We start from the raw sequence: 26,736 nt of genomic DNA on the forward strand, positions 1-26,736 counted from the left end.
ATATATATATATATATATATATATATATATATATATATATATATATATATATATAAGGGTGGATAATCACCTTATCAAGAGTGACAGCAAGATTCTGAAGCCTTTGGTTGTAAACACCCTCAGCCTGAGTCATACAAAAAGTGGGATAAAGGGAAAATATTAGGAGGAAAAAAGAGAATACAATATTACAAATGTCATCTCACGAGAATAATGTACGCAAAAAGAAAGTACAGACAGAGAGCATACCTGAACTTCGGCATCACTCCTTTCAACTTCAAGACATATGTCCGAAAAATATTTTCTTTTTTCTTCCAGATTATGCTTTAGAATTTCTTCAGGAAGTTTTGTTCGTTCAAAATTGATAAATCTCACCTGCACCATAGAATATATGTTAGGGAAAATTTATGCACAACAATCACAAAAACAAAAAAAAAAAAAAAAGTATCAAGACAGATGAAGGCACATACAAGGCGAGCCGCATAACCAACAAGCCAATCTGGCAGGCCTCCAAGCAAACAACTGCCTAAACCAGCTCTTCCAAGGTCATTATAGTCCTCTTCAGACACAGAATTTAATTCACAAGCTTCTAGCATCAAATAATGCCGATCAAGAATTCCATGAGAGTCCTTCAGAACCTAAGGACAGAAAGCTCACTCCAGTCAACACATAAAATAGTAACAATAGAAACTCGGTTTTCATGCAAAAGGCGCTACCAACTATTAACAAGCATGTCTTGTAATTCCACTGAACTAAGAATATTATTTCTTCTTCTGGTTTTTTTAGCACCTATAAATTGAAGCTTTTGTACAAGTTCTAACCTTTTGGAAAGCCCCTTCACCAGTCAAATTCAGATAGCTCCCACGGCATACTTGGCTTCCACACAAACAAACCGAAGCTTCATACTCCTCCTTGCTCTACAGTGAGATGAAAGGTACTCATTACACAGCGATATACTAAGAATATATTTACTCACGGAATAAAATAGAAAGAAGTCAGAAGGTAACAGGACAAACCTCCGTTACAGAATTGTAGTCAAAAGTGATCTCCTCACCATGTTGAATTTTACGAACACTATAAATACCAATTTGATATTGACCATCAACGGCAGTAACCCTACAAAAACAGTGAAAATAACAACAGATAATAACTAACAATTAAAAAATCGTAACATAAAGAATGCAACCATGCAACACAGTAATATAATCCTCAACTAACAATAAATAACCAAGTCATTGCCCCGGAAAAATTTTAAATAAAATATATTAAAAGTGTCAAACAGTCAAATCTCAAACCATGTCAGAATATAAAAGATTTAAATACAATGTTCCTATCATGCACATAGGCTTGGTCCCTCAGCACCTTATTTATTGCCACAGCCAAGGGACATAAGTGGAAGCTCGGCGGACTAACTAGCTGAAATTTATTTTCAAAACCAACCTATGCAAATTCTATTTTCCCCATCAAAAGACGGCAATAGGCATTTAAAGCTCGTCGACCCATTGAAGGACAAAACAACGCATTGGGGTTAAAAGAAGTCAAGACAATAGAATAAGAAGTAACAACTTTGCATGCGAGCTTAACTCTGAATCTGGTAGTAATTCTTGCATTGAAGTTCTTTTAGCAGAAAAATTCAAGTGCATTCTTTTGTGAAACTTTGATCCATCTAGTTCATTTTTTTTTAGTAAATTCAGTCTGTATAAAAAAAAAAATTGATCCTTAATTTTCTACTCAAGTAATTGGGGATTTACAATTGATATGGCACACATAATAAATTTAAAGGGTTGCAAGCGAAGAATTTAGTTGAAATTTGATGTTAAGAATGAAGGGAAAATTTGAGATTATTTGTTATGAAATTTGATATTTTTTGGCTGGTGAGTTGTAAATGAATGAATATATAAAACAAATTATTCAACTTATTTGAAGGTTTGGAATAAGAAAATGAGAATTTTAGAGTTTTAAATACAAATGGAAGGTGATGAACTTATTTGTAATAATTAAAAACCAGAGATCGAGTTCAACAAAAAAAAAAAATATATGAGCAAAATCACACATTAACAATAATAAAGGGACTAAAACTTTAATCGAACCTAGCAAATAGTATAGAATATTAAATAAAGAATGTAAAAGGAAACATTCTGATTGAATTTAACACGCCAATATTTGATTGTCAGCAACAACCACAACATGCAAGATGCAGATCATAATGAGTCACAAGCGGTTTGTTATCATTTTCAAACGAAGGCCAAAGAAAAACTCACACTTCCATTAATGAATAATGGAAGTTGGAAGAAGATAATGATAGAATGTCTACAATGATCACAATCATAATTGTAGCCACAAGTGACCCCTAAAAGGCATTTGATAAATAGATCAGTATAATCTTTCATGCACAAGTGACCCCTAAAATGCACACAGTGCACTGAAATAGCAAATACAATTGTTTTTACAAACAAGAGAACTAGTATCGGGATCTGAAAAGTCAGCAAGCAACAACCATACAATTTGAATGACAAACAACTTACTTGGCTTCACAGTTAGGTCTGCACGAATGACATATTCGACTGGCATAATTAGCCATATGCATGGCATCAACAACAACTAAGTCATACCCATCAGCATCACCCTGTCATGAAAATTGTAAGATTCGTCAGTATAGAATGAAGATGAATGAATAATATCAAGTTAGCCATCATAACCTCAGTATTTTGAAGGGATAGGTGGCACCTTTGGCCTCTCAAGGTAGATGTTGTAGAATTCTGGTGCTGGATCTTTACTATCTTTCTGCAGAGATCGAATCCCATCTTGTTTTTCAAACCACTTCCACACAGGATAAACCTATGAAAAACAATATAATAAAAACTATAATGCCTCACCAAAACAAAATCCTATAAGCATATGATGATATGCTACAGACTAAATTTCTAAACTGGATTAACCGCTTGTGCAGTTGATAAGCTGAACAAGCAGAGCACATCAACTCAAAAGTACAAACACCTACATCTACAACTACTGTAAATAAAACACTTTAAATAAACCATAGATAGCAACCCGAGCAGTAGTTCAAAACCACAAGGCTAACTAGAAAGTCAAGATACAACAGGCCAATATTTGTTATGGTAACACATTAGAGAGTAAATTATTGCACACTTCACAAGCTGCACGTGCAAAAGATACAAATATCTAGATCTTTAGAGAAAATATCATAACAGGTATAATGACTAGAAAATACAGAACAGTGTGTGCAAAGTTTTCTATTCTCTCCAGTGAATGGTTGTTGCTGAGATATTTGACAAGTCTCAAGCAAAATACAGAAATGCATAGATTTGTACATTTTGCAGAGAATAGATCAAGAGTAATTTAATCATGTTAAGCGATACAGAACAAATAATGAAAGGGCACAGTCTTCTGTTCTGTCTTTAGAAGGACCATTGCTTAAATATTTAACACTACATTGGAAACCTGAATTTATCCCAAAGTAGGATCTAAAAGAAGAACCATATACCTTGCAAATTTAATAATCAAAGACTGAAGTTTCAAGGGTAAAATTCCATTGAGACATACCTCTCCCAGAAACTCCACAACAAAATCATCTTCCGCAAATCCTTCTTCCTTGTTGCAAACAACACCAAGCCCCTGCATGATCCATCCCAACAGATAGTATCATAACGAAAAACAGCAGTGAGAAGTCAATCACCAGAAAACTAATGTAAGATAACCGTTAAATTATAGTTAACAAACAAAAAAATAATATACCTTCCTATAAGCTACGTATTTGTCTTCTGGACGACTGTCCATGGCCTTCAGAATACCTTGACACATTTTAACCATTCTTGCGTCACAATCCTCCTCGGCTTGTCTTTTAATATCTTCAACAACAGGCCGCAATGGGTAGCTCATTGGAGTGCTTCCAGTTCCAGTAAAATTTCTACCTTGCTTATTCAATGTTCGAAGGAGTGTATCTTCTATAAACAAATGCTTATCTGGCAGAGCCCAATCTAACTCCTCTGGCATAGAATCAAGCAAAAGATTGTGTGTAAAAGGATCAATTCCATAAACTTCTTGCTCAATAACCTCATATCCTAGCTGCTTTCTAGGTTTGTAATCTTTCACTTCAGGAAGTTCCATATCTGACTCCTCAGTGCCATTCTTTTGTGCACTCAGCTTCTCAGCATAGTCGTCTGGCAATGAAACCCTCATCTTCCTTCGTACGTCCTCTTCGTCAGCTACAATGCAATATTGATCAATGACTTTATATTTCCTGGTAACTGGAGGAACCAAACTTGCTTTTGTCATGCGTGCACCCCATTCTCGATCATCAGTTATAAAATCCAACTCTTCCTCAGATGTCAAGAATCCTTCCCCTCTTGACTCCCTAATCAGACTTTCGGAATGTACTTCTCGTTCACTTTCAGTATCAGAGGTTGTAGTATCACTGTCACTCTTTCCATCTTCATAAGACATATCTAGATCATCATCAGATGTTTCACTCTCTGAGTCCATCGATTTTTTGTTCAACTTTGATAATCGCCTCTTAATTTCTCGATCAGAGGTATATTCCACATTATCCAAACCATGTGTACCATTACTCCTATACTTCCTTTCATTCACTAACCTATTCTTCTTATACTTTGACAGAGTAGAGCAGGACACTGCAGGCAAGTCATTGTCCCACGATTTCAGTAGATTTCTCTCATGCACAGATTTAGAACTCTCTTCCAGCCGTGTTGCAAGCTGAATAAACAGGGTGATAATATGATTCATGTAACTAGCATCACCCCGATTCTTCACTCTGTGTAATCAATACCAATATGAACACATTAAAAAATTAATGTAAATATTGGATTAAAAACAAATAAAAATGTGGTTGGATGAAACACCCACATTTTGAATGATCCAAGAAACATGTGCTAAATGAATAAGTCCATAGACAGAGGCAACTGTAACGTATAATGAGTAAATCTATGTCGGAATGCACGACAACTAAGGCATGCACCCCACCAACTTTAGCATAGACGAAAGATAACTACAATTGAAAAGCAGTAGAGCTTACACATACACCTGAGAAAAAAACAGCTCAATGGCAAGAACATACATCACTCAATCAGTATCTTGACACAAATATGACAAACTAAAGGGACCTTTGTATTCTTGTCACCATAAACTAATAAGTCCTATCATCTCCAGTTCAATGTTTCCAACAAGAAAAGTAATATAATCCTGGGATCAGATCAAAGTGAGAATAATTACTACCTACAAATGAAAAAGGAAAAATGGAAACAGAACTTACTTTATGGCATCACGACACATTCTACTTATGTCCTCTTTCACAGAATTCAACCCACGGCTACTATAATAACCATTTTTCATTTTAGCCTCAATTTCTGCAACCTATAAAGAAAAATAAGCCAAAATAAATCATGAACAAAGGAGAACTTCATGATAGTGAAATTAAAAGAATTTTGCCAGTACCTTGGGCACAAAAAAGTCACAAGAGTTTGTCTTCATAATTTCACGGAGTCTTGAAGCAAGGAATTCCTCCATCCTCTTATAACCACTTTCAGTTTTCTTGATTGCCCAACGTCTTGTTCGAGCATCCCTCGATAGAATGGAGGAGGACTTTCTAGCATCATATAGTTTTGATCGCTTGTACAAGTTTTGACGGAACAATTGCTTGGTATCTCTCTTATCCACACTATCAAAATAGTCCTTCAATTGCCCAAAATCATCTATACCTATACTGCTGGATTTGGAAACAGATGAGGCTAGCTCTGTAATGTGTTTAAGACTTCTAATTTTGTGAGGATCCTCGGAAATTTTAGTCAAGTATGAACTCCGGCTCTTGATCCATTTCACATTTGCAAATTTAAGAGTCAGCTCTCCAAACTGGTTGCACCCTCTAATGTCCACTGTAAATAAACCAGGAAATGAAAGAAGAACTTTCTCAAGCGTCTCAGCTGTAATATTAACACAACCCCTTAGAATTATAGAATTGATCTTCTCTTTCTCGTATCCATTCTGCAAACAAATAATCAGATTAGAGGAAGATGAAGAATATGAGACATTCCTGTTAAAGTGAATTGGCAAGTACATATCAAACCTACCAAAATGTTCCACAACATGGCGTCAGTGCAGGAATGACCCAAGGATGACAAATTGACCTGCATTGACACTTCTCTATAAAACCTTACAGAAGCTCTCCAGCGCTTGCAAGTCAATGAAGCAAAAACAAGGGACTTCAAATCAGATTTCAAAAAATGGAAAATCTGTGCTAGCACACGGCCATTTAAATTATCCCAGCTTCCCATTTGAGAATCAGTAGCACCAATTTCATCTTCAGGAAAAGTAGCATCACCACATAGATCCTCAAAACTAGATTCATCCTTCTCGACAGTAAAATCACCATCTTCCAAATCACTGTCATCTTCACTATCATCAACAAGTAACCGGGCTCTCTTGGTTGCATGTGCATCACCTTCTAAAAATTACATGTACCAAAACACAAAATAAGGAAATAATTAAAAAAATTAATCATGATTCCATTTAAATCAAATTTTCTGTGATATTCTCTGATGGACCAGTCTAACACACTACCACACAGGAAATAACATGTGACAAAACCACAAGCATTGGTCAGAAGGGTAAATTTGCTAGCAAATGGGCTCAGCTTATACCAGTCACACTAATACATTAGTCTAAAAATAAATTAGTTGCCCAATGAGTAGTTATTAACAGAAAAAATGAGCTTTGAACTAAAAAACAGGTTAAAATTTTTCAACCAAGGAAGGTCAGCAGACAAATTAAAAATCAAAGAAATAATCATTACCTGATTTCCAATATAGTTGTTTTTCAATTTCTTTCTTCGGTTGTCTTGCATTGATCCAGGGATCTAAAACCTCATTTATAGCTGCAGCAAACTCTCGGCTCTTATATGATTTCATCACAAGCTCATGTAGCTTCCCACGAGTATAACCAACAAACTGAGGATGCAAGCTGTTAAACAAACTTGAATTTGTGTAAGGTTCACCACATGCCTGAGTTTGCTTTGATGAAAAACCAGATATTGAACTGCTTTCTTGTTGGATCGTGAGACTGCCATCAGATGTTTCTGTTCCAGAGGTGATAGGAACCCAGAGTTTGTCACTTTTCCTGAACACACTGCTATGCCTTTTTATGATACCCTGATCTACTAAGTACTGTAGCTCTGAAAATGATGAGGGGCCCCTTTCACGCCCAGAACCATCATAATAATACCAGTCACCCAAATGTAATTGCAACTCATGGACAGTACAAAGATGGTCTTTGGGAGTGTTAAGGAATTCCATGATCCTGTAAGAACCTTGATCACTAAAAGCCTTTAACTGGGAATCATGTTCAGTTGATGATCTCTTGCTATCACTGGTTGCAGAGAAGGGCCGACTTGACCTAGAATGATGTCTTTCCTTGCCCCGCGTCTTGTGGCGTGACTCAGAGACCAATGACCCCTGGTCCTTTACTACACATGCATTTATCCTGACCACTGAAAGAACATTGCCTTTCACTCCTCTCACAGAAACAGACTTACTTTGAACTGATCTACCTGCAGCACTGCATTCATCCCGCTCATCAGCACAGAAAGCCCACAGAGGAAGATCAAGCCTCTTGTTTTGAGAAGGAAAATACAGTTCATCTTTTTGAGGCCAACGAGGATCTTCACATCCAGACTTTGGCATTTGACATAACGAAAAACCATTATTTAGGACAAGTTTCTTTCTAGAATATCTATCCAGGGAATCATCATTCCTCTTCCAGTCACCACCCTTACATGACCAACGGGTGGAAAACCAGTCACTAGATATACCAAAGCCTAGTCCATTATCCTTATCAGATGACATACTTAACTGAGACTCAGAATCTCTAGATGCTAAATCAGTACTAGAATCATAATCTTCCCCAAGGCAGGAAACATTCCAAGGAAAACCTGAAAAAGGTTAGAGATGCTTTGTCATGACACATCTAACTCATAAGTGAATATCCCTTTATTTTTCTAAGATGAAAAATAATCATAATCCACAAATAGTAGAGGGTGCGTACGCATAACAAAATGGGAAAATTATAATTTTAAGTTCCATATATGATGCAAAATAACAATCTGACAGGGCTTACAAATTTTGTTTTGAATGAAAGTATACCCAGCCATCATAACCGACTGAATGGAATCACCACAAAAAAATTGTTCTATGAACCAACCAAGTGAATTGCTAATATAAGATAGCATACCTAGCCATCATAAACGATTAAGTGGGATTACAGCAAGCAAAAAAAATTTCAATGAGAAGTAACAAAAGAGAAACAGAGCCAAGCCTACAATGAAATTATCTCATTTTATAAATAATGACCAAGTGTTCTGTAGAACACTAAAAAACTTCCTTCAGATTTTATACACGAATAAGATGTATTTGCCTGAAACAAAAGCAAAGTGGTTGCGGAACAGTCCCCTGCCCTCGACACAGAGTTTTCCAGTGGAGTGTTTTAGTATAGCAACCATACATACTGAATGGCAGCCGCAGCAGCACTTAGTTGGTTCCAGAAAAGCTCTCTCAGACAAAGAAATTAAGGTTTTTTGGGGCAGCTATTTTGGCATTCCGGTTTTCAGAAAATAAATATACAGCTGTAACAGTGCCTCTTAATTTTTACAAGGTAACAACAAGACTTATATCACATATGTAAACAACATTCATATAATAATACATAATTCTTTTTATAGTAAAATTATAACACAACAAGTATTTTATCATATACTTATCATGTAGTTCGGTTGGGTCATGATCATTGGGTTGAAACTCCCGAACCCATTACCAAATCCAATTTAAATTGGATAGTTCCAACCCAACCCACAAAAAGGTAATTGGGTTGGGCAAGTTTGTGTGCTACGCGCATCATCATCAAGTCTGAAACTACCGAATCTGTTACCGGATTCAATTTAAATTGGGTGCCCTAAAAATTCCAACCCACAAAAATGTAATTGGGTTTGGTTCGGGGAGATTGAGTGTTAGGTGCAACCTGCCTACGCTCCTAGTGAAAATGATAAAAGAAAAAGACAGATTTAAAAGATGATGACTGTTGATTTCAAAATGGGAACTTGGATTTGACTTTGGTTGGCATTTACTTGTATATTCTGTTAAGACACCAATGTTATTGTTAATTATGAATGTCATTAATTTGGAGTAACTTTTACCCTTTCTGTATAATATACATTGTATTAAATATATAAAAAAAATCCAAATGACAGTTATCTGGCTAATGTTTTTGGAGCAGACCACTACTCGCCCCTATGGGATTTGAACACTAGACAGTATTATTTCCAAACAAAAATGCTCACCTGCAAAAGCTAAGCACACACAAGTTTCACGTATTTATCATCTCCCAGTCATGTATTACCAATATCAAGAAATGGGTTCACATGTCAATGCTAAATCATAACCAAAACAAGAAACTGCTTCCCGCAAAAAAAAAAACGACAAAACACCAGTAATGGAGAACTCCAACAACAAAAACCTCAATATTGCCAAATACCAGAAAACCAAAACAATTTGAAAATTTGCAAAAATTAACCAACAATTTGAATATAATGCTTCCAAAAAAGTCAAACTTCTAAGAATATCGCATCTTAGTAAGAAATATCAGACACATAAAATCATGAATTAGTAGAATATGTAAAGTTAAAAAGATGAAAACAGACAAGAACAACAAAGCAATTACGTACCTTCATAATCTCTCGATTCCTCCCCTCTTGCATTTTCAAAATTCATTAGCAACACTTCTGCAAGCATAAAAAATAATAATAAGAAAGGTGAAAAGGATGACGAAATATTAAAAAGGACAGCGTGTGGGGGATGAAATTAACAACAAATTTTGAGATTTATTTTCTCACTTTTTTTTATTAAAGAAACTCTCAAGAATTTTCATTGACAGTATAAAATACCTTTTATTGCCTCAGGTTCCATCTCAGGAGTGACATCATAACCCTCCAAGAGATTTTTAACTCTTTCATCAATGTGGAAGTCCTCCAAAAGTTCAGATGAACGCAAACTGTCAATGGGGCACACTAGTGGAGGCGGTGAGGGGGTTAGCATTTCCTGGTGATTCTCGTGAGCAGATTGAAAAATATCAGCTGTATCTGACAAGATATTGCCAGGAGCTTCTGGGGGATTTACCAGTTGAGTTATGCTATCTGACACAATTGAAGGAAAGTTCTGAGGTGCCAAAGGTGACGCGGCATTTTCAACTGTTAACCACCTGTCACTATCTATGTGCTTGATAAAGTGATCTGACACTAGTACCCCTTCCTCCACAAGGACCTTGATGTCGCACAATTTAGCAGGCCCATTTTCCACACCACCATAGTCCAGGTAATACCATTTCCCTGAAGACAAATCTGTCACCACAGGGACATGTGGAGGGGTATCACAAATGTCCATATCCTCTTCCATAGAAGGCATCTCCTCAGGAGGTGGCTCGGAGAGAGGAGATTCTTTGTGGGTAACGGTTGGACTGCAACTCCGGTGTTCGTTTAAAGGTTGATTGCAGATGTCTTTCTCAACTGACTTGATGGCCTCTTGCACACTTTTTTCATTCTGAGATTCAGTACTTGAACAGTTTGAATCCCTCTGAGTCTGCTTATCCTCTTGATCCTTACAAGAATTTTGGGAATCATGTTTTTCACTTGGTAAGGTTTTACAACTTGAATCACGTCGACTGTCTTTCCTAGCCTGATCAAGGGTAGATGCTTCTAACAAATTTGTGGTACTATCCTTAGGATCGTGTCGCCGACTTCGATCGGGTGGTGACTGCTCAGAACGGGTCGGACTTCTCAATTTATGATCAGGCTGACGACTTCTGTCCCAGTTCCTTGTATATGGCGACCTCTCCCGACCATAGGGGGATTTCTCCCGGTTATACGGATATGGGGACCTCTCCCGTCCATGTGGGGACTTCTCCCGGTTATATGGAGATCTGTCACGACCACAAGGAGACCTGCGTACTGGAGTTCGATCCCTATGATCATAATACCTGCCTCGGTCACGTGGGGATCGCTCAGAATGACCAGGGCTGCGCCCATGCCTATCATAAGCCTGTCTAATAGACAAAGAAGATTCATGATTCCTACTTGCATATTTATCTGCCGATACTTTGGTAGCATTATTAGTTCGGTAAGACCGTTCCACAGAACGACGAGAATAGTTTTCTGAATAAACTTGGCGACAGCTATCATCAGAAAGTCTTCGGCTTTTTAAACCGGAATAATCTGCAGAATGCTTCCGCTCATAGCTGTCAGTATCATTACCAAGCCTCTTCAACCGACTTCCAGAAGTGTAATCTCGTGCATGGTCCTTACCATTGCTGTGAACGTTCTTCTCGTCATCCACAATCTTAGAACTGATCCTTACATTCCGCTGTTGTCCACCCTCCCACCTGGGAGAACTTTTAGGATGCTGACTCCCACGAATATTCAAATCCTTCTTCCTAAAAAAATCATCCCCAGAATATCTCCCAGAAGAAGGTGTACTTTCACGTTCACGTTCAATTTTCCACCCTTTGTCCCTACCTGAATGGTACCTGCGGATTCTACTGTCATAATCCCCCTTGTACCATCTATCCGGAATGAATTCTCCCTTCTCAATTTCATCATTTACACCTCTCCATGACCCATATTCACCTCTCTCAGCTTCCCCTTTCCTACCACCCTTCTCAGGAACTATCTCCCCTCTTTCAACATCCTCTTTCCTCCATTTTCCAGAAGCAATCTCCCCCTTCTCCAGCTCCCTTCCTTTCCACTTCTCACTCACAATCTCCCCGTTCTCAATCTCACCCTTCCTCGGTTGGGCTGGTGGCGGCATCTCTGGCACGAACTCCCCATTTTCCAGGTCAGTCCTAGGCCACTTCAAAGTGCCCAATTCACCTTCCTCCACTTCCTCCTTCTGCACCTTCTCTTGCTGTTTCTCCACTTCGCCACCATTCTCAACATCATTGCTGCTCCTCTTGCTCACTCTGTCCAACACCAATTCACTCTTTCTCGCCTTCATCTTCCTCCTCTCATTGCCAGCAAACTTGAACAACTTGGAATTGAAGCCATTCCCACTCTTGCCTCCGCACACAACAGTCTTCTCGGAACTCGGCAACCTCTCCATAATATACTGCAAAGGCATGCACGGGACGCCTCCATCGCCCATGGAAATCTCACCCTCGACGTAAGAACCTCGAAACCCTAGCAGTCCCCTCGCCCAGGGCTGTCGATGCTCATGCTGCAAATGCTTCGCCTCAATTCAATCCTCGTTCCAATTGAAAACCCTAAATTCCACACACAATCACGAAACGGGTCAAAGCCGAAGCAAATGCGTATAATTCGCGCACCGGCGCGCGCAAACGAACGAGAAACCTCCCCTGGAAAAAATACGCTTTAAGATTCGAACCGCGTGAAGCCACTCCGCGAAAATATATAAAAAAAATTAAAAACAGAAAAGGAAGAAGGAGGAGAGAAGACGAGAAAATTACCAAGAAAAGAAAGATATAAAGAAGATGATAGATCGGAGAGACGAGCGTAGCTGTAGTTTGAATTTGTAGCGTTAGAAGAAGGAAGATCGAAAAGTATGGTTTGTGGCGAGAGAAAGATAGGGTAATTAGTAACAGTGTCTTCGTTCTTGGCGCTTCCTCTCTCTGCTATTATATGTTCTCTTCCTTGCCTTGTTTTGGGTTGTTCTTCTTTGATGTTGGTCTGGGTTAAAGACGAACCAAACCTTCGTGTGTATTTCTTCTCTATTTTTTTCCCTATTCTTTGCCTATATTTCTTATTTTCTTTGTGTATATTTATTGCTGGTGACTGAGTTAAAGTACGCAAATGCCCCTCGTCATGCAGAACTCGATATATATTCGGGTGGGGAAAAGGGCCGGGCCGGGCCGGGTGAGTTTATTTTTAAGATCCAAATCTTATATCAGAGGAAATCGTTGACTCAAAACAACTTTAACTCGAATCCATATACAGATAATAAAATATGGCAATTGATTTTTGCACCCCATTAATTTCTACATGCACTTAATCATTTTTTGGAATTTCAATTTTATACTTGGAAATTTGATCTGAAAGTGGTCTCCTTCATTGGTTTGTGGTGGCTGTTGTAACCCAAAGATATTACTTCAACAAATACGGGTGGAGGTCGTAATGATTTGTTAAAATCAATGGAGATGTGATAAGTAGACATGGCAATTTGACGCATGGCTTAAGGGTTATTTAGTTCATTTTTGAATAAGTTTTTCTTTAAGGAGAATATTAAATTTTTATGATAAAAATATATTTTAATTCTCAAAATTTTCTCTCAAATGGATTAAGTTGATGGTTAAGACAAGTTTGACTTCACTATAACATATTAATTAAATTTAAATTTGTCAAAATTGATTAAAATCCCGAGACCTAACCCAATCCACTAAAGGTTCGAATTGGTATGAGTTAAAAAAATTGAAAATTTCGACATGGGTCAAAAATGAACTTGACCACCATGAATCCGACTCACTCGGACTGAACTCGTAGTGAGTCGGATTAACTCATCAACCCACCCATAATTTCGAAATATTAAATTATATTAAAAAAAACAAAAACCCTAAATGTTCTCTAATCTCTAAAAATGTATTTGAATTGTATTGTATTTTTTTTATTGTATTTGAATTTAACTTTATTTAGATTTAATTAGAAAAAAATTATAATTTCTTTTAATTGAAGAAAACAAATTCATAATCAAGTTAGTCAACCCGTTTAACCAATTAACTTGTGGTGGGCCAACTGGGTGGCTTGTTTTCACAGCTCTAATTAACTCTTAAAAATAATAACTTCATTATGGACCAAAGGTTGAGTCATGTCTTATCGGGCTAAAAGCGGAGACACGTCAACCTAGGTCGAAGGAAGAGACATGTCATTTCAAGTCGAAATTTGAGACAGGGCGAAAGTTGAGACGGGGTGACCCAAGTCAAAGGTCAAGACTGGCCTAAGGTTGAGACAACTCGAAGGTTAAGAGAGATCGCTCCATGCCTAAATTTGAGACCAACTACCATAGGCCGAATGTCAAGACGAGTTGACTCAAGGTTAAGACAAGTCAGACCAAAACGAAGTTTGAAACAGATTGGCTTAGGATGAAGGTCCAAACGGGTCAAACGTGACCAAAGGTTGGGACAGGTCGGCCTTGACCGAAGGTTAAGAAGGTTTAGTATAGGTGAAAGGTCGAGATGAATCGAACCAAATCCAAAGGTCGAGACAAGCCAAATCGAACTGAAGGTCGAGACGGGTTAGACTAGACTGAATATCAAGAAAAACAGACCCGGTCCGAAGGTCAAGATGGACTAACTCGAACCTAAGTTTGAGATAGATCGACCAAGGGCAAAGGTCAAGACGTGCCAAAGGTCAAAATAGATTAGTTTGGGTTGGAGGCCAAGATAGGTCGACCTATACCTAAGTTCAAAATAGATCAAGTTGGGGTGAAGGTCGAGACGGGTCAGCCTGGGTTTAAGGTTGAGATGTGTTTTCCTGCATCGAATATTGAAATGAACTGGTCTGAGTCAAAGGTCAAGACACGTTGGGTCGGGCCAAATTATGAGACAGATCAATCTGGATCAAAGGTCGAGATGGGTGAGCCTAGGTTGAAGGTCAATACAAGCCGATCCAGATTAAAGGTTAAGACAAGTTGTCCCGAGCTGAAGGTCGAGATAGATAGGCCCGAGTTGAAGGTCGAGACTCGTCAACCCATATTGAAGACTAATTTGGGTATGGAATGTCTTTTACTTGGTCTTGTGTTACTTAAAGTATCAAAGTTGAGCTTATCAAAAAATGAAGTATGGATATGCTTCCAAAGCACATGCATCAAAATATGTGTAGGAGATGCAAAGTATATTTTTTAATACTTTAAGAAGAATAATTTAATAATCTGAAAAGATTATTTCATAAGCATCGAATTAGAATTCTAGAATGGCAAATCCACATTATATTTTAAAAACAATTTTCGTAATAGTTATGTTGAATTTGTGTTATGAAAAAACAATCTAAAAGCATAAATGTGCTTTTTGGAAAGATCGTTCTGAAAGATGTTTTTTTCATTCTAGAATTCTATATTTAGAATTAAAATTTACATGAAACAACCTTTTTGAAAAGTACGTTTACACTTCTAAAAAATGTAATACAAAAATCAATAATCTTTTAAATTGATTTGTGACATAAAGTAATATAGATGAAGTCATCTTGATGGGGATACCAAATGACATTAAGGTGTGTGGGTGTAGATGTTGATTTGGAGTACATTATATCTTCTAATGAATTGGATAATGATTGTATGTCACAAAATTGTAGTAGTGTGTTTACAAAGCATAAGGTAAACGTTACTTCCACATCAGTAGTTACGAAGATATATTTGTTGAATTAAATATAAAGTTGTTATATTGTTTATCAGTATTTGCTACAAAAGATGACCTCTTATGGCAAGAAAATAGGTTATAATTTTGGTTTTGTGATTGTCATATTAAGGTCAAATACATCAAATAGGCAGCGAGGAATGAAGACACGCATGTAAGAGATGACATACACATAAAATATACAAAATACTTATAAATTAATAATAGTTGAAGTAAGGAATGTGATTTTCCTTTTAGATTTTGAGAAACCAATAAAAGGTGGTGAATGATGGATCATGAAATTACTTTGTGTCTCTCGTAATCACGATTTGACAAAATTCATGTAGGTCATTTATATATTGGTATGTTAACACGTAATGAGAAGTACATATTTGTTGAGAGGGGTTTTTCTCATCCTTCGTTCTTTTGAAATCTAGTTCCCCATGGAGGATCTGTGTCATCCGCATCAAGTACTAGTCAGAGTAGTCATTGTGCGATGCAACATAGGGGTTTCATCTTCCATTTTTTCTGCTATTTTTATTTCCCATTTTCGATTAATTGATATTTGGTTTTTTCGATTTGGCTTTAGGATGAAGAAGGTAGGAATGATATTTAGCTTTAACCTATAAAGGGTTATTACCTCGGTTCTCAATAACACTAAAGCAATATGGTAACTACGGCCTCGGTTTTCCAAACAACCGAGGCCTAAAGACCCCAGAAAAAAAATTCAAAAGTAATTTGAAATGAAGATTTTGCAATTTTTTTCAACCATTTTACCTCGTGTCCCTACCAAACAGAGGTAGAATAGACATATTACCTCAGTTCGTATAGAACTGGTGCCAAAAACCATAAAAAAATTATACTTTAATTATTTAAAGAGGGTTAAAGAAGGTTATATGGCCTCGGTTCCCTACACATAATTAATATCTCTCTACAAAAATCCGAATGTTACAACTGGCAAACTCTATGAAAAGGATCTATTGCCTCGATTCTGTAGGGAACCGAGGCCATAGATCTCTTTCATAAAGTTTGTCAATTCAAACGCTAGAGTGCAAAGGGGCTGTTGAACAGATTTTTGTCGCCTAAAATCTCAACAAACCTAAATTCACCACTAATGTAGTATAGGGGCAACCTAGGGTCTAATCCAAGGACTTGGTTCTTGTTAAATTTAGAAATTGTAGAATTAAAACCTAATTATTTATTTATTAAAAACTAAAACTAGGCGGGGAAAGAAAAATCAACTAGAATCTAAAAAGAGAAACTAAAAGAATTAAAATTTAAGTAAAACTACTGGAAAAGTAGAAAGAAACCATGCATGATATCTATACTATATTACTATAACTAATGTAATTTGGACTAACAGAACCAAACTAATGCAATGATGGTAAAAACTACGTGTATGATCTGAAATTGAAGTAAACATCTAAATCTAAATGTAAAAACAAAGATAGATGCTAAACTATGAACTATCAGATGCATAAAGTTAATCTCAATCAACAAAAATCAAGAATTTGGAAAATAAAGTTCAATATCAGAAGGTAAAATCCAGAATTCCAAACAAAACTCAAATCCAAGCTTGAAATTAAAATTCAGAATCTAAAAGTTTAACTTATACTACAACGACCAAATATCAAATGCAACAAAACGAAATAACAATGAAAGTTAAACCTAAAGGCAGCTAAACGTCAAACGAAAACAACTAAAGATAGAGAACAAAAATTGCAATTCAAGAATCAACAGAAATTAAAACTTTATTAAAAGAGGAATGAAAATTACAGTAGAAAACACCATGGAAGCAAAGCCAAGAAGATCACGGGCTGTCACCACTGTGATTGCTCGATCAACAGTCCAAGACTATCGGAATCTACATTACGAGAATGAAACTAGACGAAAATGAAAACCCTAAGTTAGGTAACTTCTGTCAACCACTATCATAAACCTAAGAATGATGTCTGTCACCCACCACCCACACTCTACTCATTACAGAACCTCCCTTTTAATAGGGGAAAATCCAAAACAGAAAAAGAAAGAAAAGGGGGAGAGGGGAAAGAACCAAATAAACTTGGAATATTCGTGAACTTTTCTTAACGAACTTCTCTCAATCAACTGCTTCACTCCTTCAACTGTCAATCTTGAAGCTTCATTCTGACTGATCATCCTACTCTATCATCTCCTTCTTGTGCTGTGAAGCTTCCGGTCAGGGTCGCGAGCTAATCTTCATCTCTCTCGCTCTCTTCTTTGTTGGACCACGAACCCTAGGTTGAGGGTTGAGAAAATCTGGGAGAAAATCCCCAATCTAATTGAACCTCGTTGCCTAAATGAAATGCGATTCTAAACCTTTCTTCACTTTGGCCTGATGCAACAGCATGAAACGTTGTGTTTCATTAAAGCATCCTATGGGCTTCAGCCCAACTCCAATCAATGTTGGCCTAATATCAATCTCGTAGAGTTCCTTTGCTCTCCACTCAAAACGCCACACATCAGCCAAAGAAAGACAACAAATCCAACACCAAAACGCACCATTCACTAAAGTCTAGATAAAGCAGGCTTTCGCTCATCAATAGCCCAATAGCATAGCAGCAGTGTCAGCAACTTGCAGCCCAAATCAATGCAGTAAATCAACAGCTCAGTCTCAACTCAAAGGCCCAATGTAGCGGCCAAAAATTTTTGTTGGCTTTTCAAGCATAATCAGCTTCACTGTCAGCCCTTCTTTAATTCATTTGGCACCAACCCCTTTTTATTTATTCCTGCAAACATTAACATATTATCAATACCTAATTTCGTCCGGGTGACTAAATAATAGGAATTATTTTTATTTTCATCTTATTTTATTTTATTTTTCATTTTTCTTATTTTGTTTTATTATCTTTAATTTTTATTTTGCTATTTGGTATTTGATTTAGCTTTCTTTGTTATTATTTAATATGGTTTTAATTTTTATATTCATTTTGAATAAAAGGGACAAAAAAAATGAAAAAGGATAGAAAAGGAAAAAAAGTAAAGCAAAAAGTAAAGGAAAAAAAATAAAAATAAAAATAAAAAAAAGCAAAAAAAAAAGAAAAACAAAAACAAAAGGAAATAAGGAAGAAAAAAAAAAAGAAAAAAAAAGGTGCACGTGAATAAAATGGGAGAGTTACTGCACGTGATGAATTGTATTTGGGTTCCTTGGAAAATGCCCATAAGCAATTAATATTAATGCATGACAGATCACTTTAGAATATTTTTGAAATTTTGTTTTATTTGGTAATAGTTTGAATCAACATTATGACAATAATTACAAGCAATAATTAAAAATAATATATTGATTGCTGCATTCAGTGTATTCCTAAAAAGAAAAATATGATTTCCTTGTAAATGAAATATTTTCTGACAATTATTTATTTTTCTTCAATCAAGACCATTTCTTTCTCTATTTTGCTAATTGAAAATTAATTCGCCATTAAGGCAAGTTCACAATAATATTACAAATGTGTGTATATAAATATGCACCTTGTAAACAAGAAGGGATGGAACTTCGAGAAGAGAGCATAAGGGAACAAAAAAAAAAGAGGAGAAAAATCCAATTTTGGAAAGAGAACATAAGAGAACAAAGAAAAAAGGAGTGGGACAAAGAGGCACGTGTGCATAGATGAATGAACAACTTTTTGTGGAAGCTTTTTGTGGTGCAGTGGAGGACCTTTAAGGCAGCTTCAAAAGGGTGGAGATCAATTCCTTGGTTACATTTCCTTTCCCATTCTTATTGGACTTTTTTATTTTCATTTTATTTTCTTTGCTTTTATTTCTTTAGTTTTGGTATATTGTTTTATTATTGATGGTTTGTTGTACTCGGTTTTTAATAAAAATACAAAATATAAGAATCATAGAATGTAAATAAATAAAAATGAAAAAGCAAAAATAAAAAACATAAAAAATATTAAAACCACGAAAATTGTTAGCGTTTAACATCTTTCTTTTTAAATAAAATAAATAAATTGTAAATTGTAAATTGTAAAAATGACCTTAGTGTGCTTTTAACATTTAATAAATACTGTTTTAATTTATTTGTTAACTTTTCTAAAAAATTTTTACGTAAATAATTTTGTTGTTTATTTCAATAATACAATTTTAAATATAATTTTCATATAATAAAATTACATAAAAAGATAAAAGTATAAAATTAAAAAATAGAAAAAAAAATAATAAAAAACCAAAAAGGTAAAAGTATAAAAATAATAAAAAATATTTTAAAAGGTTTAAGCACATGTGCGACCATTCTGTCGGCCTTGTGCTGAAAACCTTTTTTTTTTTTCTTCTTTCAAAAAAATCAACGAAAATTTATTCTAAAAGGTTTAAGCACACGTGCAACTATTCCGTCGGCTTTGTGCTGAAAACCTTTTTTCTTCTTCTTTCAAAAATTAACAAAAATTATCTCAAAAGGTTTAAGCACACGTGCGATCATTCTGTCGGTTTTGTGCTAAAAACCTTTTTTTTTCTTCTTTCAAAAAAAATCAACGAAAATTTATTCTAAAAGGTTTAAGCACACGTGCGACCATTCCATCGGTCTTGTGCTGAAAACCTTTTTTTTTCTTCTTTCAAAAATTAACAAAAATTATCTCAAAAGGTTTAAACACACGTGCGACCATTCCGTCAGCGTTGTGTTGAAAACCTTTTTTCTTCTTCTTTCAAAAAAATCAAAGGAAATTTATTCTAAAAGGTTTAAGCACATGTGCGACCATTCCGTCGGCCTTGTGCTGAAAACCTTTTTTCTTCTTCTTTCAAAAATTAACAAAAATTATCTCAAAAGGTTTAAACACATGTGCGACCATTCCGTCGGCCTTGTGCTGAAAACCTTTTTCTTCTTCTTTCAAAAAAAAGAATCAACAAAAATTTATTTTAAAAGGTTTAAGCGCACATGCGACCATTCTGTCTGTCTTGTGCTGAAAACCTTTTCTCTTCCTTTTATAAAAAATACAAAAAAATATAAAAATCTTCAAAAACTAAAAACATCTTTCAACGAACAATCTTTCAGTTAGAACTACATAACCCTGATTTCTCATATTGAGAATACGTAGGAGCAAAGCCAGTCCTTGTCGGGCACAAAAAACACAAAAAATATTTTGTTTTCTTTAGAGTTTTTTTTTAGGGGAAATTAAACATTTTGCAAACCACATCAAATTCGCGTATTTAATTAAAGGTACTGCCTTAGGGCAGGCGTTGTGGGGTGCTAACACCTTCCCCACACGTAACCGACTTACGAAACCAGAATTTGGTTTTGTAGACCTTGCCTTATCTTTTATGGTTTTTTTCCATAGTTTTCCAGAATAAACTATGGTGGCGACTCCAAATCTCTTTTTCAAAAACCGTTTTCTTTTTTGGATCGTCGTCCTGTCGCGATTCCAGTTGCAACACATATGAATTTAAAAAGAATAAACTGGTAAAATAAAATGAAAAATAAAGCCTAAAATAAATGAAATTTTGTTTTAAATTGTCTGAATATTTTTCTAAAAGATAAAATTCGTAATTATTAAAAGAAACTATTTTATTTAACTAAAAAGGAAAAATTAGCACTATTTTTGCAAAAGCCTATTTTTATCCTAATTATTCTAAACTATACTATTTCTAATGAACTAAAAACTAAAATATCCTAAAAACATATTATTATCACACAAAAATGAGGAAAAATTAGGAGTTATCACACCCCCACACTTAAGGAACTACCCTCCTAGGCAGGAAAAACTAAGATGAAAACAAAGACTCAATCTTCAAAATGAAAGTCCCAAAACAACACTCAGAAATAACTAAAAGACTGAAGACAAACTAGGAACACTCAACCTATTCTGCCAATTCAATCATTTTCAGCCACTTCTTCGATCAGAACAGCACAAATATATTTCTCAACCTTAAACACTAGTTTCAGCAGTCTAACATTTGATAAACAACCAAATTCAGCCAATTTCAGCAATGGAATCATTAAGGAAAGTAGAAATCAGTTTCAGCCTCACAGGAACAAGTGTTTGCACTCATATTCACTCAAGTGTTTGGGTTGTCTTGTTTCACTTACTCATTACATGTTAACTTCCATTCTTAACTTTGTTTCTAAATCCTCACTTCCTCTCACAGATCTCTACAGGTTAGGTATTTGATGGGAAAAAGGCTTATAATAAATGGAAACAAAGAATAATAGCCTAAGGCTAAAAAAGAAAGGTACAATGGTAAGAAACTGAATGAGTAGATAATTTGGCTATGGATAAAGAAAAAGAATGCCTAAATCATGTCTAAAATCTACCAAGAGCAAGCTTATCACAGAGAATCAATGCAAAATCAGAATCAAAAGTCAAACATGCATGAAATCACATAATAAAGACAAAAATCGGGCCCAAAATCTCTCTAGGTTAAGAATTTGCTAAAATTGACTTGCTACTCTCTTTTATGCAAAATTTTCTTTATTGGACTGAACTTAGATACAAAAACCAAAGCTAGGACAAAATCTACTTGAATCTAAAGTTGAAAACATAATTAACAGTTCTAACCAAAGGAAATGAAACTATGAAATGAATAAAATCAGCAAGAGATGAGCAAAAGAATGAAACATAACCTAAAATGAATGACCTAAACTATATACAACCTGTACAGAATAAAACTAGCCTATGTACTAAAACAACCTATGTTAAACCAGAACAAACTCATTTAAAAGAAAGAAAGAGAGCCTAAGAAAATCCTAACAAATATGCCAAAGCTATATACAATATACTTGGACTAAAACAAAACAATATGTAACCTAGAAGAACCTAAACTAAAGCTCTACAAAGGAAAACAATAAGGGAAAAGTTATGAACATAAGCAAAGAATCAAAGAACCTAAACAAATCTTAACAAAAATAATGAATAGAAGAAAACCTAGGATGCTATTTCTAGAAACCAAAACAGAACTTAGAAACAAAAATCTTATAACAAAACCCAGTGAAAGCTAAAATGAAGAAACAAAATCAGAGAAATAAAGAAACCTACACTTAGCTCTATTTACAGAAACAATCTAAAAGAATTTATCCTAAACAGTCCTAGAAAACATCTAAAACAAATCCTAAAAGTATCAAATACTAAGTATTTACAAACGAGAATTAAGTATTTACAAACTAAAACTAAAATGGTTATTTACACCTATGATCTGACTATTTACAAACACAATCAGACCTAACCTAAAGGGAACACAACTCAAAAAACAAAATTTGCGCCTAATTTTACTACAGAAACAAATATCAACACAGATTTATTAAAGTAAAAACACAAAATTTTGAACCTATACCTTCTCACCCCCACACTTAAGAGGCACATTGTCCTAAATGTGTGAGAGGAAGGTTTTCTAACAACACAGGACAACAATACATATATACAAATCAAACAAAATCACAATTATACAAAAATGGAATTGAGAAAACAAAAATTGAAAAGGACATGTACAGAACAAAATTAGGAAAAAGAAAACTAAAACTACAAAGCTACAATAAGAAGACTTTTTTTCAAATTGGCCACAAGTCAAAATTGATTTTTTTTTTTAATTTTTATTTAAAACAACAAATATTTTATTTCACTATTTATTATACTTACTAAGACTATACTAACTATAAGAAAACACCTATAACTACAATTGGAGAAAAAGGAAGAGAACTGGCTTATTGGTTTTAGTCTCTCATGCTCAGCCACTCTCTTCAATAGTGTATCCATGGTTGCATTCCATTCCTACTTTCTAGCCTCTGCTGCAGCAACAACAACTTTCCATTCAGGGCTTTCAGCTAGTTCTACACATTCTAGGCTCCTTTAATAACGTTAACACCATTTTCTACCTCCACCAAAACTGTCATTATCTCTACAACTTCCTTTGGATGAGTGACAATGTTAATCATGTCAGCTGGAACAACAAAATAAAAATCAATGTTCATAAGTGAATCATCAAACAATATAGCTTCTTCCAGACTGAAATCAGAGTCATCCATCAGATTATCAAATAGTTCATCAGAAGTTAATTCATTAAAATCAGAACAACTACTCTCATGCATTTTAATTTAGCCTATCACAAAAATTTCATCCAAAATCTCAAAATGACCAGGCATAACACCAGGAATATCAAGTAGAGGTTTCGCATAATCAGTAGGCAAAGACTCAATAACAGAAAAATCACTTTACACCTCAGCCAAACAGATAGGGAGTTCAAGTTTAGCATCCACCTGCATTAGCTCCCCAAAAATGACTTCACCAATACCTAAATCAGCAATTGCATCATTAAAACTTTCATAGAAATCCATATCAGTGCAAAGATGGTGACTATCAGATATGTCAATGTTCTCTATAGATAATAGTGAAGCTAAAATATGAGTGTGCACAGGTGTTTCAGTAAAAGAATCTAAAACAGGCTCTATGGGTTCAAGTTTTAACAATTCTAAAGCATTAATATCAATTTGAACCTCAGATCTGTTGAGATTGTTGATAAGTGAAGCACTAGTTTAGCTAACCTTAATCTCACACTGCTTTATTCACTTTAATTTTTGATGATGACAACACATTTTTAATAACACTTGTTTTGTTGATGTGTTACATGTTCCAATCTTCAGTTTGATTGTAATCTTGTTGAACATGTTTTGTGTTGATCTTAATATATGAATGCATATTCAATGTTCTGATATATGTTACATTTGTTGTGATTGCATTACATATGTTTTGGAAAAGGAAAACCACATGCACTTTGATGAAGTTATATTGTGTGGCAAATCTGATAGTTTAAGTCGACCTCATTATTGATTGAATCGATTAAGACTGAAGACTTTGCACATATTTTTAAATTCAGTGCTATGTGAGATTAGACATTGAAAAGAATTTCAAAATGTGAAGATGTGTCAAAGTCGACTGTGTGTGCCTCGCATCGACTTTGTTAGTTGTTGTATTTGAAATTCTGTTATGCTTATGAACAGTAACGACTATATTTTTAAAAGTTAATTAAGCATTGAATGATTGTCAACTCTATTGAATGTGGAATTAATTTGTTTGACTTGACAGCTACTACTTTGACTTAACTGTTATTACTATCAGAAGACAGTCGACTTTATTAGTTGCTTAGTCGACTACAAGAGCGTTTGATTTATAGAATCTATAAATAAAAGAGACATGAGTGATTCAGAGAACTTTTGGAAGAACTGACAATTTGATATTTTGTTTCAGATTGTTTCTCTGTGATTTAGTGCTCCAAGAACTCATCAAGAAGACCGTGGAGGTTATTCTTTGAAGAGGTTCCGAAGGAGAATTATATTGCACTTACTGCTTGATCATTATCTACACAATTGAGGTGTTCTTTGGTTGATCAAGGCTTGTGTTACAATCTGCTGGAGATTGTTGTACTTGTTGTGATTACAGGGGGTGGACTTGTGGAGTCTGATACACTTTGAGGATTGTTCAAAATGGGTTGCAGATTACAGAAGAGGGAATATCTTGCTGTTTGTATTGCCTATATTTTGGTTAGAGGGTTAGAGAGGTGCACTACTACAAAAAAGTGCATAGATAGCGCTTTTTTTATTATCTATTAATAGATAACACTTATAAAAAAAACGCTATTTATTGTCAGCCACAATAGATAGAGCTTTTTTAAAAAAACGTTATCTATTGTCAGCCACCAATAGATAACGCTTTTTTAAAAAAAACATTATCTATTGGTTCAAATTTTTTTTAAAATTAATTAATTTCAAAATAAAATATAAAACATTGATTCTATTATGTACAAATTCACACTATATATTGGTTCTATTATATACAAAAAAATATAAAATATTGAGAAAAATATGACAAATGTGTCAAAAAGAATGTTTATTAATATAAATAAAAATTATTGATACACTAATATTTCAAAATTTAATGGTTAACTCATCTAATATGTGTCATGACATAACATCGCTTTATAAGATAATATATACAACCATAACATATATATCCTATCAGTACTTATAAGCATATACATCACCCTAACATAACCTATAAACATGTACTACTAATTACATGTAAACAATAATTTTCTCTAACTTCAATTATTTGACTTTCATGATATTGTTGACATCTCCAACTAGAAACTGCAAGGAAGAAAAATAATATAGAATTAGTTCATTAAATATTACTACAGATTAATTATGATGATAAAGATAATTTACATCAGTTGGAATTGTTCTTCCTTCCTAGTATGTAATAATTTTCTTCATATATTGACACACATAATACCCACAATCATTGTCGTTGGGTTGTCTTGGGAACTAAAATTCCAAAATTAAAAAACATTTTTATAATTTGAACATAAAAAATAACCAAAACTCTAGTATACTCCAAACAGATTCAGTGCATGATAACAAATAACTATATACAATATACAAGTTTAAATTGTTAATAATAAGTTATGCTTTCATAACAACCATATACTCCTCCAACCAGTTTCACAATAATACATGTTATTTAACTAACCATTATCATGCAACAGGGAAATAAGTCTTCAACCATTCAAGAATACAAGTTATTCATCTAACCAGTACAATACAAGCAACCATAACGTGAACTAAAGGTCACATAAGGTCATTCAACAATTTAATTATCACAATCAAGACTATACTACAACATACTAGAGTAATGTACCTTAATTGTTGTCCACTTGAAATTGTTTAACTTAGACTTTGAAACCATATTTCTTGTTTGAGCTCGATAGATTTGTATAACACTAGTGAATAAACAAAATTAAAAACAATACAATTAAAAATATACAAATATGTCAACTAAAAGTACTCAATATAGTATTAGCAGTATATAGAAACTAACACTATTTGCAATAACAAACTATAGAATAATATTCATCCTACCTCAACTTTGAACACTCTGTATGTTTAAGAAAAATTCACAACTGCAAATTAAAAAAAGAATAATAATGTAATTAGTAAAAATGGAAGGACTAGTTGAATAAAACTACAAAACATGCATGGAATCTATTAAAAAAGCACATTCAACCATATTTATCTTGCATTTATTGTGAACAGAAACCTATAGTGGCAGGGTATATATATATACACGTCAGATTAACTTCTAATATGATATTAAAGTGTTTACATGATACTGGTTTTGAACTATATCTCTAATTAAATAATTAGCTGGGAATAGGCAATATTCATATAATCACTATATGTGATTTAAGTAAGGACAACAATTAGATAATTACTCCTTAAAAAAATATTAAGATTTAGGGAATATACAAAGTAGAGATTAACTTAATTCATTAATACTATATATCTATATAGTCTGACTTCTAATTAACAATGAAGAACCTTAATTCATTAAT

General features: G+C 34.5%; 1 protein-coding gene and 1 long non-coding RNA gene across 4 annotated transcripts in view; both read right to left on the reverse strand.

Annotated features, from left to right (window-relative positions):
- The window catches only part of LOC106761872 (histone-lysine N-methyltransferase ATXR3), a 15,182-nt gene extending 2,356 nt beyond the window's left edge, over positions 1-12,826 (reverse strand). The window contains exons 1-16 of one of the 3 annotated variants that reach the window (XM_014645454.2): positions 12,532-12,826; positions 9,962-12,327; positions 9,743-9,799; positions 6,824-7,957; positions 6,102-6,475; positions 5,470-6,015; positions 5,288-5,388; positions 3,754-4,789; positions 3,562-3,633; positions 2,725-2,835; positions 2,523-2,623; positions 1,014-1,113; positions 819-914; positions 468-635; positions 247-372; positions 71-124 (exon numbers count right to left, since the gene is read on the reverse strand). In XM_014645454.2, the coding sequence (XP_014500940.1) occupies positions 71-124; positions 247-372; positions 468-635; positions 819-914; positions 1,014-1,113; positions 2,523-2,623; positions 2,725-2,835; positions 3,562-3,633; positions 3,754-4,789; positions 5,288-5,388; positions 5,470-6,015; positions 6,102-6,475; positions 6,824-7,957; positions 9,743-9,799; positions 9,962-12,209 (6,324 nt within the window). In that variant the 5' untranslated portion in view covers positions 12,210-12,327; positions 12,532-12,826. Of the gene's footprint in view, positions 1-70; positions 125-246; positions 373-467; positions 636-818; positions 915-1,013; positions 1,114-2,522; positions 2,624-2,724; positions 2,836-3,561; positions 3,634-3,753; positions 4,790-5,287; positions 5,389-5,469; positions 6,016-6,101; positions 6,476-6,823; positions 7,958-9,742; positions 9,800-9,961; positions 12,421-12,531 lie in introns of all 3 variants that reach the window. The other 2 variants (XM_022781594.1, XM_014645455.2) reach the window with 2 other exon arrangements.
- A 12,407-nt stretch (positions 12,827-25,233) lies between these two features.
- The window catches only part of LOC106761377, a 3,437-nt gene continuing 1,934 nt past the window's right edge, over positions 25,234-26,736 (reverse strand). Inside the window, exons 2-4 of the long non-coding RNA XR_001375682.2 lie at positions 26,264-26,304; positions 26,043-26,124; positions 25,234-25,492 (exon numbers count right to left, since the gene is read on the reverse strand). This is a non-coding gene — a long non-coding RNA (uncharacterized LOC106761377). The remainder of the gene's footprint in view (positions 25,493-26,042; positions 26,125-26,263; positions 26,305-26,736) is intronic.

Source organism: Vigna radiata, chromosome 5 (genome assembly GCF_000741045.1).
Source record: "Vigna radiata var. radiata cultivar VC1973A chromosome 5, Vradiata_ver6, whole genome shotgun sequence".
Taxonomy (NCBI): domain Eukaryota; kingdom Viridiplantae; phylum Streptophyta; class Magnoliopsida; order Fabales; family Fabaceae; genus Vigna; species Vigna radiata.